The 17065-nt window shown below is 36.2% G+C and overlaps 1 protein-coding gene across 6 annotated transcripts in view; it reads left to right on the top strand.

The window, feature by feature from the left end:
- Positions 1-7171, top strand: part of LOC122057849 (protein-tyrosine sulfotransferase) — a 52363-nt gene extending 45192 nt beyond the window's left edge. For 5 of the 6 annotated variants that reach the window (XM_042620172.1, XM_042620173.1, XM_042620169.1 and 2 more), the window contains exons 12-13: positions 5053-5187; positions 6572-7171. In XM_042620172.1, coding sequence (XP_042476106.1) covers positions 5053-5187; positions 6572-6712 — 276 coding nt within the window. In that variant the 3' untranslated portion in view covers positions 6713-7171. The remainder of the gene's footprint in view (positions 1-5052; positions 5188-6571) is intronic. The other variant, XM_042620174.1, reaches the window with a different exon arrangement.
- The last annotated feature ends 9894 nt before the right edge of the window (positions 7172-17065 follow it).

The following is a 17065-nucleotide window of genomic DNA, read 5'->3' on the forward strand; positions in this document are numbered from 1 at the left end:
AAAAAAAAAAAAAAAAACATTTCACTTACAAAGTTACAACAGCAGCCAACACAGTCACAGAAAGAAAAAAAAAATCATACGCAGAAGGAACAAGCAGGGAGAAGAAAGAAGAAAAGAGAGAAAAAAAAAAAAACTTACAAAGAGCTATCGAAGTGAAGTTTGTCGAAGGAGATGCTGCCGGCGAAGGAGATGACGCCGAAGGCTGTCGAAGGCTCGCTGGATGTCACCGAAGGCTGTCGAAGGCTCGCCGGATGTCACCGAAGGCTATCGAAGGCTCGCCGAAGGTTGTCGAAGGCCGTCGAAGGAGAAGGAGATGCCGCCGATGGCTGTCGAAGTCTGTCGAAGGCTCACCGAAGGCTGTCGAAGTCTGTCGAAGGCTGTCGAAGAAGATGGAGATGCCGCCGGATGTCGCCGGATGTCGCCGAAGTCTGTCGGAGGAGAAGAGAAGTCGCCGGAGGATGATCGTCGCCTCGTCGGACGTTGGGGCTTGGGGTTTTGAGTTTTGGAGGCAAATGACTCAGAGAGAATGAGAGAGGCACGCGGTTTTCAACTTTTGATTGGGTTTTTTTTTTTTTTTTTTTTTATGGAAAGGGTTTTTAGTTTTTATATGATTTTTGATCCAATGCATCACATGTGCATCAGATTTTATACACGTCCCAATAATAATATGTAATTTGGAATCTTTAGAAAAACAATTTTATAGTGCCTTAGTGTAAAAGGCGACCGCCTTTCGCGCTACTCCTGAGTCGGCTGACTGCCTTACCTCTACTGGACCGCACCAACGCCTTAAAAACTATGTGGTTAACCAACCAACCCCACGTGGTCCCATAATCTTCCACACTACAATTGGGACCTCATCCGGACTTAAAAGTCTTCCCTACTTTCATCTTTCTTAGGGCTTCCTTAACCTCGGTCACTCCTATCTTGTGTACATAACTATGATACCTATTGTCGAGCAGGATACTCGAACCACTCCTACTAGGGTTGTCTCAATTAAGTAAGTCACAAAAATACTCATCCCATCTCCTCTTTATGTTCTCATCCTTCACAAGCACTCTACCATCACCATTCTTAATACATCGAACATGATCGAGATCTCTACTCTTCCTTTCTCAGATTTTAGCTTTCTTATAAAGAGCATTTTCCCCTTCCTTGGTATTTAAATTGTTGTAGAAATCATCATATTTCCTCACCCTTGCTTTCCCCACAATCTTCCTTCCCTTGTTTCTGACGGCCTATCTCTCTTTATCTTCAACTTCCCCAGTCCTTTCCCAAATCTTAAAATTATCTTTCTTAATTTTGATGGCAGCCTAGAACTTCACATCCCACCACTAAGTCTCTCTAGGGGCCAATTGAGTACTCCTAGAACCTCCTTGGCAACTTTATTAATGCAATCCGTTATCTCATTCTACATCGTTTTGGCGTTCCCTTCACAATCCCACTTCCCATGCTTCACCACATTATCTGTAAAAGACCCCACTGACTCTCAGTCAATCTCCATCGCCTAACCTTAGGGCAAACATGTTTCCTTGGTTTACTCTTAGGCAAACAGAAATACATGTCCAAGATCAAGAATCTATGTTGAGAAGTTAAGCCCTCTCCAGGGATAACCATACAATCCTTACACATTCATCTTTCGGACTTTCTAGTAAGGTAGAAGTTTATTTGACTAGAATGCTGCCCACTTTTCTATGTAATTAAGTGTTCTTCCCTTTAAGCGAAAAGAATGTCAGCAATGGATAAATCATAGGCAGTTGCAATGTCCAAAACTGAGATTCCCTCCTCATTCCTCTCCCCAACTCCATAACCTCCATGAACCTCTCCTATCCCTACCAATGTGTCTGTTCAGATCCCCTCCCATAATAATGTTTTCACCCGGTCCAAAGCCATGCATCAATTCATCCATGTGTTCCCTCATCAATTACATTCTGTCACTTCTTTGTTGCTCAATCTTACATTGTAAAGCAGGGATAATACTGTTGCCATCTTAATGAAATTTTCCTTTCAATTTTATTGGTATGGGCATGGTACCCGGTACAAATGAAGCACTGCCGCACTATATCTCTCCATTCTCGTCATTTTCTCCCTCTTTATGGTTGAGTGAACCAGTAAAAAAAAATCTGTGCTTTGGGCTTATCTTTATATCCATTTTAAATGCTCTCTCATTCTTATTCTTTTTGTAATAAAACTGCACAAAATCTAGTCTGCTTCAGTCCAGCGTATCCAAATGTTTTATAATGAGTCCACCAATTTTGGAATCTCAACACCTTAGGTCAATGAAGCTTCGCTGCTGAATACCCATGTTACAATAGCCTTCTAAAAATTCATCCTTTAACCTCCTTTTCAATCAAAGACAGATGTTTCTGTGTCCACAAAGAACCCAGGAGATGTTTAAAGGAACAAGGTGGCAGATGATCTTATGGCCCCTCAGCGATATTGCACAACATATCTATTGTCCATTGTAAGCTAATGGTCATGGGTTCGAGTCAGGAAACAGCCTCTATTCATTGGGAAGCACCAGCGGTTAAGGAGATGGTGGGCTGTGATTAGCCAGCTACATTTGTATAAATATCACAATTAGTCTTGCATTGCCTTCCAATGAAGGAACTTAACAAGGGGCCTTCATTCCCAAAAAACCTTAAAGAAATAGATGAAGCCCTTTCCCTTCTAAAATCTTAAACCATTCTCTTGAGTCGTTGGAAACAGCAGCAGAGTGCAAATGCAACTCAGGAACATTAAATCAAATACGGAAATCATTATTAAATTTCTCATAGAGCATCTGCGCCCAGATTATATTAACTAATTTTGTAGGATCCACTACTAAAGCATCTCAGTTGAGTATTTATCCAAAAAGAGAGTGGGAAAAAGGGTATCTTGACTGACTGCTAGTCTCTGATTAGAGGAAGACTCCTTTAGTAGCTCATCTGAGCACCCATTTGTTATTGATTCATCAAAACATTATACTAATGCCTTTACCAAAATCTGACTTGTACCCAGTCAAAAAAATGTCTCAACTCTCAAATTATGATGAACAATGAAATGCACTGATAAGATGTCCAAACAAGTGGCAGCGGGTTTTTCTTATCTGCTCTATCACAAGCATTCATTTGCTTTTCCCTACACATCCCAACCCCCTTTTTGGTGAAATGGAGAACGAATGTTGGGATAATCCCAAATTAGGCAAATCCAGTGAGAGATTAGGCTGCAACAAGATTGCAGGAAAAGGAACACAACCAGATTAGGAGAAATTAAAAAAAAAAATCGAATAAAAGTATTCAAATGAATCTGAAACTCTGGCAGATCTGTAAAATGTGATCTAGATCCAACAGACAGATACCATGTTATGAGAGAATCCCACTGAGAGTAGACTCAAGCGCTGCAGAATCGCAGGATGGATTAGGGTTGTAATCAGAATTCAGTCAAGAGCTTGAAAAGTTGTTAAACCAATAGCAGAAAACAGGAAACTAAAATAGCAGATCAGATTCAGAAACTGAGACTTTTAGAAAGCAGTCTTTAAGTAGGATTTTCTTAAATCAATGGTTGGAAGTTGGAACTAAGGGACCGTTTGATAACACTTCTATTCCTGGAGAGTGTTCTTTTTCGATTCCATGCTGTGAAGGCACTCTGGCGAAATAGAAACAGCGTTTGGTAAAACTATTTCAGAAATGTCCTTAGAACAGGAAAAGAACAGAAACAGCGTTTGACAAACACTTTATATAAATTCACTTTTGAACAATGAAATCAATAATTACATACATGCTATTATGGTCAAATTTAACTTAAATAAGGAAATAATTTGTTTATGAAATTATCTTTTAAAATACTATTACTTAAAGGAAATAATAAAATATAAGCATAAAGAGTTTCCACATTTATCTTAATAAAAAAACAAAAGTTTACTATTCAAGCTTATAGGAATTACAAAATAAAAATCATAGCTGCACTGGGGACTATTATTCAGTAGTAGAACCAGAACAGTATTCTGAACTTAGAATTAACAAAACAGATCAGAAAACAGATTTTTTGAAGTAGTTGACTTCAAGTAAGAAAGCTGAAATTTGACTAGAAGAAATTTTGAAAACAGAACTTGAATCCAGAACTTAGGACTATTATTCAGAAAAAGAAACTGAAGAAAAATAGGGCAGTATAACAGCTATCAGAATAGTATTTAATGATAGCAAACAGAGTTAAGAAAATAGAAAGAAATAATCATGCACTGGGGAGATCTGATCTGTTTAACTAACGGATAAGAACAGAAAGAGAAGGAAAATATGATCAGGAAATCGTAACCAGCCATAACTCCCACCGATAGAGGAGCGCTTGTCTTGTTGTTGGCTCATCCCATCTTCAATGAGAGTTGACTGCCTTGTGCCCACATGATCTTTAGGGGCTAGAATCCCACCAGGGTTCACTATTGAATCTCACCGCAGCTAAGCACTCTTGAGTCAACGAGAGTCAACACACCTGAATCCCACAGATGCAAGCGTGAATTCGCAGACCAAAACAAACCAAATCTTCTTCTTTATTTCTCAAATTCGTTGGTTGGGGGCTTACATAAATTATAAAATTTCAAAACAGAACTCAAACACAGCCTAAAACTCCTCCAGCCATTGCTTGCTTTGCAGATTGTCTTAACTGACTAGAAGATTCTATGAAATAATAATTAAAAGAGACTGAAATAGACTGGATTTATAATAGCCTAATCCAGCCCCACAATTAAAATATAGTAATGAAAATAGAACCTAAACAAACCCCACAGCTAAACTAACTAATAAATCCTGTATTCCTACCTCCTATCCATAATTTAGGCCTATTAAAGTGGCCTATTGCTGTGAAAACTTATTAGTCCAAAGGCCCAACACACATGTAACCCAACCCAATTCTTATTTCTACTAAAATAAACCCAATTTCTCTGATTTATCTGCATAAACTAACCTTTTGCTCTGGAACTGCAATTTGATTGGCATGTGATGCACTTTTGTTCAAATTTTGGGAGCTCTCTGCAGAACTGGACTTATTATTGATGCTTTTTCCCTTTTTGGAACTCTATAGGCACGCCTTCAGGTTCCTGACGTGGTCCTCCAGCGGATAATGTCACTTAACAATCTTGATGTGGAGCTATACAAGTATGCGCAAGACATATTTGCACAACAAAGGAATCGTCTTATGCAAAAGTTGGTAGAACCGGTTAGTCCACATTTCTATTGTAGTACTAAATTTATCGAAGTTGTTACTTGGCCTCCCATCCTCTTTCTTGTATCATTTTGTTTTATGATTTTTAGTTATGGTAAGGTATAACCCCAAGGAAGAGCATTGTTCTTGTAGGATGCGACTTAGTTTTAGAGAGAAGGATCATTATTCTCCTTACCCTATTGAAATACTGTTATTGTAGCAGCCAGTGAATCTACTCAACTGAGCTTCATCCCAGCTACAACAGGATTGGCTGTGCGGATCCAGTTTCCCCACTCAGCCTTATTTAAAGTCATGTTGTTTGTTAGCCCAGAGCCATATGGATCTTTTCCTACTACTCCCCAAGTCATTTTTGGATCTACCCCTTGTTCATGGCTCCTTTAATCTGTATCATATCTCTTATGCTTACTGTTACACTTAATGGTCCTTCTATTTTTTATGCCCAAACCAACTCAAACAGCTTTCCACCGACTTATCACCTATCAGAATCACTCTAAATTATGTAGAATGTGTTCAGTCCTTATTTTATCTTTCCTGGTTTTTTCATTCATTCATCCCAACATCCTAATCTATCTATCACAGAATCCAAAACTACCTCTGCACTTCATCCACCCTTATTTAATTCAATGTCGAACATCTTTTTTAATTTCTCCTCCTTTGGTTACCTCCCTGTCATTGATGCTAACTCATCCATTTCGACTCCTTTTTTGTTACTGAAGTTACACTCCATAAATGCCATCTTACTCTCAACATATCTTAAAACCTTTTGTTTTCAAAGCATTTCTCCATGATTCTAACTTGCCATTTGTTCTTTCTTATGTTTTGGCAACCAAAGTTAAATCATCAGCAAAAAACATACTCCGTGGGAACTTACCTTAAATATCTCTACTGAACTCATCCATTATTGAAGCAAAGAGAGTAGAAGTTCCTCAAATACAAAATAGTGTACAAATTTCCAAACAATTAAGTTCACTTTTGCTGTCTGGATGCAAGTTTAGGCCTTAATATCATTTTATAAATGCATTGCCTGTTCTAACAGGATCCTGATTAGTTATTATCTGCTCAATTGTTCGATTAGTATTTATTGCATTACTTTTGGTGATTGTTCCTCCTGATTTTCTCATTTGTGAGGGGTATCAGTGCCCATTTTCTTACCCGTCCCATCCATGCTTTGAATATTTCTACCTACAAAGTTGGCATGCATTAATAGAGTTACATGCATAGGATGGTTTTTTATTTTTTGGTTATTATTGTTATTATTTTGAATAAGTTAGGATGAAATTATTTTCCTTGCTGCAAAGACAGCTGCTCATAGATACTACCTACGTCTACCTTACTTCCTACATTGTAATTTAATTTGTATGAGATAACAATATTGCAGGAGAGCCAATTAATCACTTTCAGCAATTCATATGGGATCCATCATTGGAAGGTTTTATCATTAGGCATGACAGTTCTCTTACTCCTGCTGCTATTTCTCCTTGTAAATGCAAGAAGAACAACTTCGAAAGTCAAAGTATGAATATGTGATTTAAATACAAAGTGCAGGGACATAGAAAGCAATTTTGCAGAATATACATGGAATGCTTGGTTTCCAGCAATAAGCCCCATGTTCATTACCCACAACATTTTTGGGGCATTAACGTCCACATGGCGAAAGACAAAACTTGACAAGTTTCTTTAAATGTAGCTATCTGATGATTTAAAGAGGGGAAGTTTCCATGGTCTATGGGTGTTTTTTTGTTTAAATCAAATTTCCGGGCGCAGTTCTTTGTGCTTCAGAAAATTAAAGCTTTGTTGATAGGGAGGTGAGAACTTTAGAAAGGAAGAAGTTTCAATTCCTCTGACCTCACACAGTAGAATGCTGTGCATGGAAGGAAAAATGCAAGAGTGCCTTCTGCGCATTGAAACAAGAGTATGGATAGATGATGCCTTGCTGATGATTAATTAAATTACAAATCACAACAGTTGGTACATTTAACTTCGTCTGTCATTGGTGATAAAATCTCATAGCATAGATTACAATTCAAACCTTTGTACACCCCTGTTGGGTGATTTAACAAGTACATCAATGGTTGCAGAAATCCGTCGGTGATAGCAGTGTTGCTATCAGTTAAGGGCGGTTAATTCATCTGGTCTCGGTTCAATTAATTCGAGGTTCAGTTGGAAATTCCCTAATTAAAGCTGATGACTAATCGATATGTATCGGTTTGAGTTGTACATTTTATTACTGATTCGGGTTTGGTTTGTTGCTGCCTTTCGTCTTACGGTTTGTAATCGGTTTAGTAAGGAAAGAGGGGAAAGGGGAGAGGGGAGAGACTGTGAGAGTGAAGTACACTGTTTTTCCTTTTCCCACTGGAAAATTTTGAAAAAGGTAGTGAGATGTTAATGGGTGAGAGGAGAAAACAGAAAACCAACTTACATTGATGAAAAATCTATATCTCATAACTTTGGAATTGTGAGTTGAGGTTTTTTTTTTTTTTTTTTTTGGTGGGGGGGAATATGAGAAATTGATAGGAAAACAAGGGAAAAAGAAGCCTAAAAGGCAATGCAGGCCCTTGTGCTCAAACATAGTGAGGAGTGAAATGATTGTCCCATTCATAAAAGATGAAAATATAGGTTACGTTAATGCTTCTAATAGTGCTCCCATAGGCCCTTGTGTTGGTGTACGGGTGACATTGCCTTTTAGGGAAAAAAAAAGCGGGGTAGTTGTTTGTTTTTGAGTGCAGCATACGCTAGTGCCCCCTATTTCTATCGCTATCCACAAAACAAGGGGTAAAAGTGTCTTTTTAAAAGGGGAGGAGAGAGATAGACACATTAGAGCATTAGCATAGGGTGTGAAGATCGTCTGTAGCCGCTAGATTGGTGTGATAAGCATCGGGTAGCTGAGATCCCCTTGGGGTGTGTGTCCAGATGCTCGTAGTCGTCCAATGCTCACTGCATCTCATCGCTTGTTACAGAGGATGTGGACTCTGGCACAGACCACTCTCTTGGGTAGGTTTTTTTTTTTTTTTTTTTTTTTTTTCCTGAAACTCAAAAGGCCTAATATCTCAAGGATTGCACAAAAAAGACATTCAATGGAAAAACTATCCCCACACGATGCCATAGTATCGTTTTCCTCACAAGATTTTTTATTTATTATTTTTCTTACTTGTTCTGAATATATGGGTCTCATATGAATGATTCTTTTTCAGGCCAACCATTAATATTACATACCGATTCCTCTCACACTGGCGGCATGGGAACCTTGAATCTTAGGAGATTAACTTCTCAATTTTTTTTTCTTTTTTTGGGTAGAGTATCAACTTCTCCATTCTGCACCTTACAACTTTGTATGCATGTTCACCAAATTAGGTGACCTTTCAACAAAGCAAATATACTACGGTTTGCTTGCCTTCTTACAAATCCCTAATGATGAAGTTCCCAGGAAATGAGTAATGGAAGATCCCCCTAAAACCAAAATTTCTACTTCCTTTGAAAAAGTAGTTTGGATTTGTATTTTGCTAAACTAGTTTCAAGTGCCTAAGTTGGACATTCTACAATTGGATACTTTAGTGACTACTCATAAGTCGATTAAGGAGTCAACATGTTAGTAGTTAAAGTTTGAAAATATATTGTTCATCCTAAGATGGCTTTAGACCAAATTAATACTTGGTAAGATAATATTTTTGACAAGTTCTTTTACCAAACATTTCGGCTTCCAACCACCATATAAAAGTTTTAGTATGTTTGGTTAGAGTTGAAATGTTAACAATTTTTGAAGGGGACATCAACTGTTTATGATACTTTTCTTTGAATTTGGGAAACTCTCTTTCTTTTACTTCTTCTTGAAAGAAAATTTCATTGAACCAAACAAAAGCCCACAACAGCATGTGGTCACCTCCTCCCTGAAGAGTTAACTGAAAGTTGGTCAATGGTTATTTGTTTCCATTTTCCTAGATGTAAAGTATTGATACCCTGGATTTTTTTTGGGTTGGCTGAGTCTAGTTGCAAGTAAAAGGAAAGAAAAGGAAGGAAACCTAAAAAGGGAAATTTTGCAATTATTAACCCACATGTTTATATTGTTAAATTCAAATCATTTTTTATTTAGTTATTGAATTTTATTTTTTACATTGAACCGAATTGAATTTAAAAGTAAAAATCACATTGAAAAATATTATTACTAATCATAGTATGAAATATACAATACTGTTAGATAATGATTACAAAAAAACTTCATTTTTAGGTTTCCAAACTTTTCATTTCCATCTCTTTAATTCCCCTTGAAACCAAACGGATTGAGTCTTGGATTTAGAATGAAGTAACATGAAAATTACATTTAAAAATATATGAAATAAATTTAAGTAATTTATGCTGTCATGTTGGATAATGATTATAATTTTATATTTTTTAGATTTGAACTGTTTCAAAACCATTCCCCTATTTTCCTTGCAACCAAATGGAACCTTAGGATTCCTCCACTTGAGATCTCATTCATTTGAATCAATTCCATAAAAAAAAAAAAAAAAAAAAAAGGTGGCTACTCTACAATAAACTCTACCAAGAGAGAGAGAGAGATCAGATTGATCGGTTTATTCTAATAGACCAAATAGAGTGTAGTTGAATCATATTGGGATTTGACCCATACTATTGTATGCGGAGAAATGGTGTATGATGGTTTAATAATCAATGGTTATAAATGTTTGTCCTCTATTTATTAATGGTCCGTAATACCCCCACTATTCCCTACACCCTATGAACACTATTCGAACACATCCACCAAGTGATTAGTGGGTATGGGAAAATTCGGTCCTAATCTAATAACCTCTCTTTCAATATAAGCAAATACGTATATGTATCTAATTAAGTACTTTTCAAAAGTACAAAAGTACCTGAGTGGTCCTCACTCCTGAGACAGCCATGGGAGAGGAAATCATGAAAGGAGCACTACTCATGTAGTGATCTTTTCTCTTCTTTTATATTTAGGTATATCCTCACTCAACCCAAGCGCATGCCAGAGTGGGAGAGAGTAAAGTTTAATGGTGCAAAAAGACAGAAACACCCTTCCATGCACTCCTAATTAAGTGTATGAAAACGCATGTTGAATGGGCAAAACTGTCCCAATAGCTATGGAAACAAGTTTGGATCTTCTACGTAATGGCACATGTTTGTGGAATATACCTTGCTGCGTGCCATTTTGTCCTCTCTCTCTCTCTCTCTCTCTAATCCAACATTCCAATATTCCAAACACCATAGTTAGTTATGATAGACAGAAGAAAGAGAAACGAATTCACATGCAAACTTTGCTTAGAGTTCACTATACGCGGCGCAGATGACGGTAGTCACGGCTGAAGAAGATATTTTCCCCTATTTTTTTAAATTTCATCTCGTGTAGTTACATCTGTATATCACTATCTAAATAATGTTTTATTTTTTAATCAAATAGTTATAATAATTATAATTTATAATCGTAATTATTATTGTCAATAAAAGCATCCACCATGATTAATGATATGACGAGTAGACACGTGACACGTGACACGTGGGCAGCATCACCATTAGATGTGAAATCAATTTTTTCCTCTGCTGCCAACCACTACTTGTAAGTCCTAACATGGCACCACCTTCATTCCTTTTAATAATATATGTTATACGAAAACGATTACTATCAGAAGGCGAAATGACGCCGTTACCTCTATGAAATGCAAAAATCCCATCGATATTGATTTTCTGTAAAACCTATCATTCATGCAACTTGATAGCAATCCGTGATATTCATTATTTTTTTTTTCCGAAACTTGACAAGTAAGTCAAAGACATTGGGATCCATTTATAGACAATTTTTTTTTTATTGATTGAAATATCATGATGAACTTAAGGCTTTATCAGTAGAAAGATCATGAAGCCAAGGATTAAAATATGATCAAACTGTCTTACATATCATTAATAAGATATTATGAGCAAGTAAGGAATAATACGATTTGCTTCCCTATATATATAACTAAAAAGACAAGAAACAAACCCAAACGAGACCTAAACAATGTCTTCAATAATGGGCACCAAAAATGAATAGTGAGTGGCTTGCCGAGATAATTAACATGAAGAATAACCAGAATGAGTGGTGCCACTTGCAATGGCATGGACAAACCTTGATCTGATGGATAGCGCTTCCCTAAGGCTAATAATTAGACACACATAACATTTGAAAAAGCAAAGATATATAGCCCAATAAGAGAAAAAAAAATCAAACTCGGTGAGTTTCATATGATTATATATATATATATATATAAAACATTAAGTCAATAAAAATTCGGATTTATTCAAACACAATTTGGTCACTTCTTAAACCTAGATGAATTTTCATGACTTCTGATCAAGTTTCATGTTTTTTTTACTTCATTCAGACGACTCACTAGAATCAAAACTTAAGCGCGAGTCCAAACTTAGTTTTTCAATCATACTTTTGACTGCATTAAATAAAAGAGAAAAAGGTTTCCTTTGATGCCTGTATTTTGATATGGGCGTTTGAGGGTTCCCCCTTTCTAATTTTCCAGTTAGGGGGCCATTTTAGATATGGATGAATAATGAATTGTGAAAGAACGTGCAAAAGTGATCTATAGGGATGGTTCTTTCCAATGCCCATGTGCAGTTTTGAACATTAGAAAGGGTACTATTGGAAATCAATAACTAGGGTATTTAAGACATTTTAAAAGGGAAGGTGGCAAGTGCTACATTAATATAAGTGAGGAAAAGGGGATGCCGGTGTGGAGTTTCTGATTTAAGCTGGCGTCGTTGGGATCTTTTCCCCTAAAAGTTTTCCCAAAAAGAGAATGGGGAGGAGAATCCTCTGGAACAAATGGAGAGAAGACACTGGGCACAAAATGCGGTGGAGGTGGGCCACATGGGACAGATATTTATGATATGCTTTAATACTTTTATTTATTTATTAAAAAACAACAACAAATGAAATGGAAGAAAGAAGAAGCAACCACAAGAAAGTGCACCGACGGGACTGAAAGAGACTGATCATGTACAACGGCATTGGATTCTTTGTCTGCATGCACTTGCATCTCAGAATCTTCGAGCTCGGATTCTCACCATGACTTCCTACAATAATCTTGCACTATTTACTGGGATTGACCTTGTCTCACATTTATTTGAATCCCGATGAATTTATTCTTGTTTTTTTATTTTATTATTTTAAGATTTTGAACTATTTTACCTTTAATGGATCGGTATCAGCGGAGAATAAGACTGCATGTGATAGTCATTCAGAAAAAACGTTTTTGACGATTTTTTATTTTATGGGAACAAAAAAGGGAATAAATTGTTTTGTGTCAATTTGGTGTTTTTTGAAATAAAAAAGGGGAAAAAATGCTGAAAACATAAAATGATTGATCGACGAAACCTTGTTCCGTTGTTTCGGTTTCGTTTTAAATATAAAAAAAAATGAACAATTAGGGTAATCGTTCTTGAAACAGGTTCATCAAACACCATATATTTTTTTTTAAACGATATTTTGACACAAAAATTAAAAATTTTATTTTTGACACAAAATATCGTTTCTGAAACTAAATGACTATCAAACGCAACCTAATATAATCGGACCCGATGTTTGAAAGAGAGACGATGGATCATGGGCTTCAATCATGAATCCTCAACGGTGTAATGCACCATGAAAGGTAAGGTGTGATAGAGTTTTACAGTGTCAGTGGTGTCACCTATCGGCACTGACACCCCAATACCCCATACATACATCGTTGTATTATATATATTTTATCCTTTTCTTATATTATATTGTGATTTGTAATCGTTAGTTAACGTATGGATATGATACAAATATACAATACAACCAACTAGGCCATAAGTTCAAATGGCCACTCATTCACTCACTCACTAGAGTCCCACATTTCCAGCTCTTTAATTTGATGTCAAATTCTACCATTACACTTGCACTAGTGGTAGATGCAGGTGCATACGATTATGGAAGATAAAAGAAATTTATGTGGTTTGACAAAACTGCATATGTTACTATCCCATATTAACTTATGAAGACTGATCTTATAACGGTTTCCTATGAAAATTGATGTTGATTGATATGGTCTTGAGTCCCTTCATCTTGAAAGTCAATTTATAAGATTGAGTTCTTTTAAGACCGTAATAGTACCTTTGGACCACTGTTAGGTCTTGATGTTCTATACTCATTTAAATTTTCGATAAACAAAAAATTTCAAGTGATAAAAAGAGTTTTTGATATTTAGAAATATTTTTATTTTGGTAGAAAAATATTCGGAAACGTGGGAAAGGATGTGTGCTTTTTGTTTGGCATCTCTTAGAATCCCGAGGCAAAATGTCACGTGGCCATGAGATGTGGTTAGAGATGTACTGTTGGATTTTGTTGACTGTGGACTTTGGACTCTATTGGAGGCCCGATTTCCGCTCCGGAGTCCGGACAGAAACGCCAGATTGGAGTTTCGTAGATGTGGGCTCCACCTGCATATACTCCCCCTCATAAATCACCGAATGCCACGTGTCACGACGTGCTTCCGACTTTCTATGCAACGTGCCCTGGGCCCCTTAGAACATGGCCCCCACGCCGTCTTTGTCTGTACATGCGGCCCCCGCTTTTCCCGCCGGTTCTCTCTCTCTCTCTCTCTCGCTCGCTCATGGTCTTGCAATATCTGGTTTACGTAGAATTGTCAATCAGCCGCCCACCATATCTGCCCCTTTTGAAACCGTGGGATCCGAATCTTCATCCACCCGTATACACCGGATCTTGAAACTTCATCCATGCAAGGTGACAAGGACGTGCACACTCACATGGAATAGATTGAATGAGATTTTTCAACCTAAAATTTCACATGTGGAGATTTTGGTCAATTCAAATATTTTCTTAAGGTTATGTTTCGATGTCAAAAAAAAGAAAATAAAAGAAATAGAACAAAGACTAAACACATACATAATCAAAGACCGCGTAGCTTTGGAGGTAAAGAGTTGTTTGACCTTTCAAATCAAATCCGTGAGATGACAGTAATCTGTAGTCTTTCAATACCTTAGATGTAGTGGATCATGAATCATTGATCAAAGAGCAAATATGGGAAGATTCTTTATCAATGTACTAATCGGTGAATCACTGATAGAAGAGTGAGTAATCATTAGGTTTATTAATTTGGTGAGAACTCACTCAAGCCGTGCAAAGGAACACAGGGAAAAGTTAAACTAGGGGAATCTTCATTTTTTTTCATAAAAATATGATATTTGGATTGAGACAGCTTAACCTAATGGATATCGGCGGGCCAATCCATTATTGATACCTAAAATTGTGCTTGAGATGATCTACATTAGCCTAATACATGACAAAGATTTAAAAAGTATATATTTACATGTAAAATTAAATCAGAACTAAAATAAAAATTAAAAAAAAATTGTTAATTATTTCAACATGATTTTATAACAAAAATTTTAAGATAATTATAAAATGATGATTCTTAATATGATTTTACTTCATTTTCTTTCCCTTCTCTTGTAACTTCTAGCTTGCAATTAGAGAAGCCTCCGTAAAACATTTTGCCCTTATAAAAATTTTAGCAAAGGGTTTGTGCGACAACCCAACAAGAGACACCAATGGGGGCATGAGACGAAGGCATCATATAAGAGGGACATGGGGACATTTCAATGTGTGTGTGTGATAGAGATCCCCAAATTTCACTTTAACACATTGAGTGAGGCAACAGTTTTAGAGTTTTCCAGTGGTAGTCCACACCTAGAATGCACACCATATGTTGGTCGTATTGTCAAATCCGAAACAACCATTGATAAATGTTCAATCAGTTTGGTGAGAAAGAAAAATTATGTAGGCCAAAAAAATGGCAGGTTGCATAGGGCTTTCACTCATCGACCTCTATAGACTACCCGCCTAGTGATGGTAGAGTGGTGGCAAGGAACATCTAAGATTAAAGAAGACAATGAAACACCAACCACATGTGATATGTTACACTAATTTAAATTGCTTAGCTGAATGGGAAGCTTGACCCAATACTAATGTTCTTGTTCTGCAACATCTCATGCAAGTTATGAATCAAATTCCCAAATCTTAAACGTCTCTTGTCATGGAATATATATATTTAAGACATAATTAATTGTGATTTAGGAGTCATAAGTCCATATGCTGTCCTTAATTTATATAGTACTCCTTAATACTACTTCATTATTTAAAGCTTACAGAGACATGGGTTTCATAAATAAGAGTCATATTAAATGGGTTTTGGATTTAGGTGTACTTAGATTTTAAATGACACACAGTACCACCAGTGGGGGTGCAGTGTCATGTGCTCCACCCATTTAATCAATCTTCCACCTCTTGTTGCCGACATGGATGATGCAGAGACAACACTTACTAGCATCCTCCATCTATTTTATTTATTTATAGAAATGATCTTGAGAGTGTCTTAAGTTTTTATTTTTCTGCTAGAAGAACTGAAAAAACAACAATTTTTATGGATCATAGCTCTATACCAGTATCTCATATACAATGTAGAGGGACCCATCACTCCATGTGAGTTGTTTGGACTAGAAGTGGACGAACATAAAACTAGCATGATTTCATGACTTTTCACCCTTTAAAATAAAAAAGTTGGATTGGTTTTTCTTCATCGACAATGAAGAGAGAATCTCTTAATCCACGAGATATGATCCTCTTATTGGATTGAGAAAGAGTAATTCAGATCTTTGACCAATATTGCAAGAAATAAACCTTGCTTTTGTATTGGTTTCAACAGTACTTTTGGTGTAATTGATTTACTTACATGTTTAGTGTGCATGGCATTGAAGAAATTAATAAGATTGAGCAGGCCTCAATACAATGGTAAGGCTTCTCTATTGCGACTTAGTGGTATTGGATTCGAGTCTGAAACAACTTCTCCGCAAAACAGGGTATTAGAATGTGTTCATTATCAACCTTTCCAGATCCCACATTGACGAGAGCCTCGCGCAATGGATATTTTTTTTTTCTTTTAAATATTAATAAGGGTAAGATGAATCAACCAAAACAATTAATCAAGCCAAATTGAATCCGTATTATGTTATTGTTTTAATTTAAAAATAAAATGTTAGAAATCTTGGAAAAATATTCTTCATTAGGATATCTTGATGATAATTAAGATAAAGTACAAAAAAAAAAAAATAATAATAATAATAAAGAAATACTAGCTAGATCTATGGTCTATAAACTACATTTTTGGTATATATTCACTCGACAATTGATAGCCACCTCATTACCTCTAGAATCAAATAAAAAAGTAAGATATTTTGTCATTACTTAACCAAACAGGAATTGTCTCTATTGAACAATGACAACCTAACACATTATACACTTTGCTAGTTTTAGCTTTTTACAATCCATGTTCAATATCAAGGTAGTAAAATGTCTTCTTTTCTTCTCTTGTAAGTGAAGAAATAAATTTACATTTTTTCATCCAACCTTTTAGAAAAAAAAAATTAAAAATAAAAAAATCTTCTAAGGTGAACCCTGATTAGCTAAGTTTGACGTTAATTTTTGTAAGTGTAATGGGTGAAATTACTTGTAATAAAAATGGTACCTATTGTTTTCATAATAGAGGGCCATAAGACCTTAACTACCACTTAGTGAAGCTTTTAATCCCTCATGGTATATATAAGTTTTCAATAAAAGAAAAGAGTAATTTAGAAGGAATTGATGCAAAGAGTGTAATCCAAGTAAGCTAAAAGAGAAATAAATTCTCACATTTTGAAAAAATAATTTAGAGAGAGAGAGAGAGAGAGAATATGATAGAATGGAGTGATGCAAAGAGTGTAACTCAAGTAAGTTAAAAGAACAAGGTGAGAAGTGAGGAATGGGGGAGGCGGGGGGGGGGGGGGG

This window comes from Macadamia integrifolia, chromosome 12 (genome assembly GCF_013358625.1).
Source record: "Macadamia integrifolia cultivar HAES 741 chromosome 12, SCU_Mint_v3, whole genome shotgun sequence".
NCBI lineage: Eukaryota > Viridiplantae > Streptophyta > Magnoliopsida > Proteales > Proteaceae > Macadamia > Macadamia integrifolia.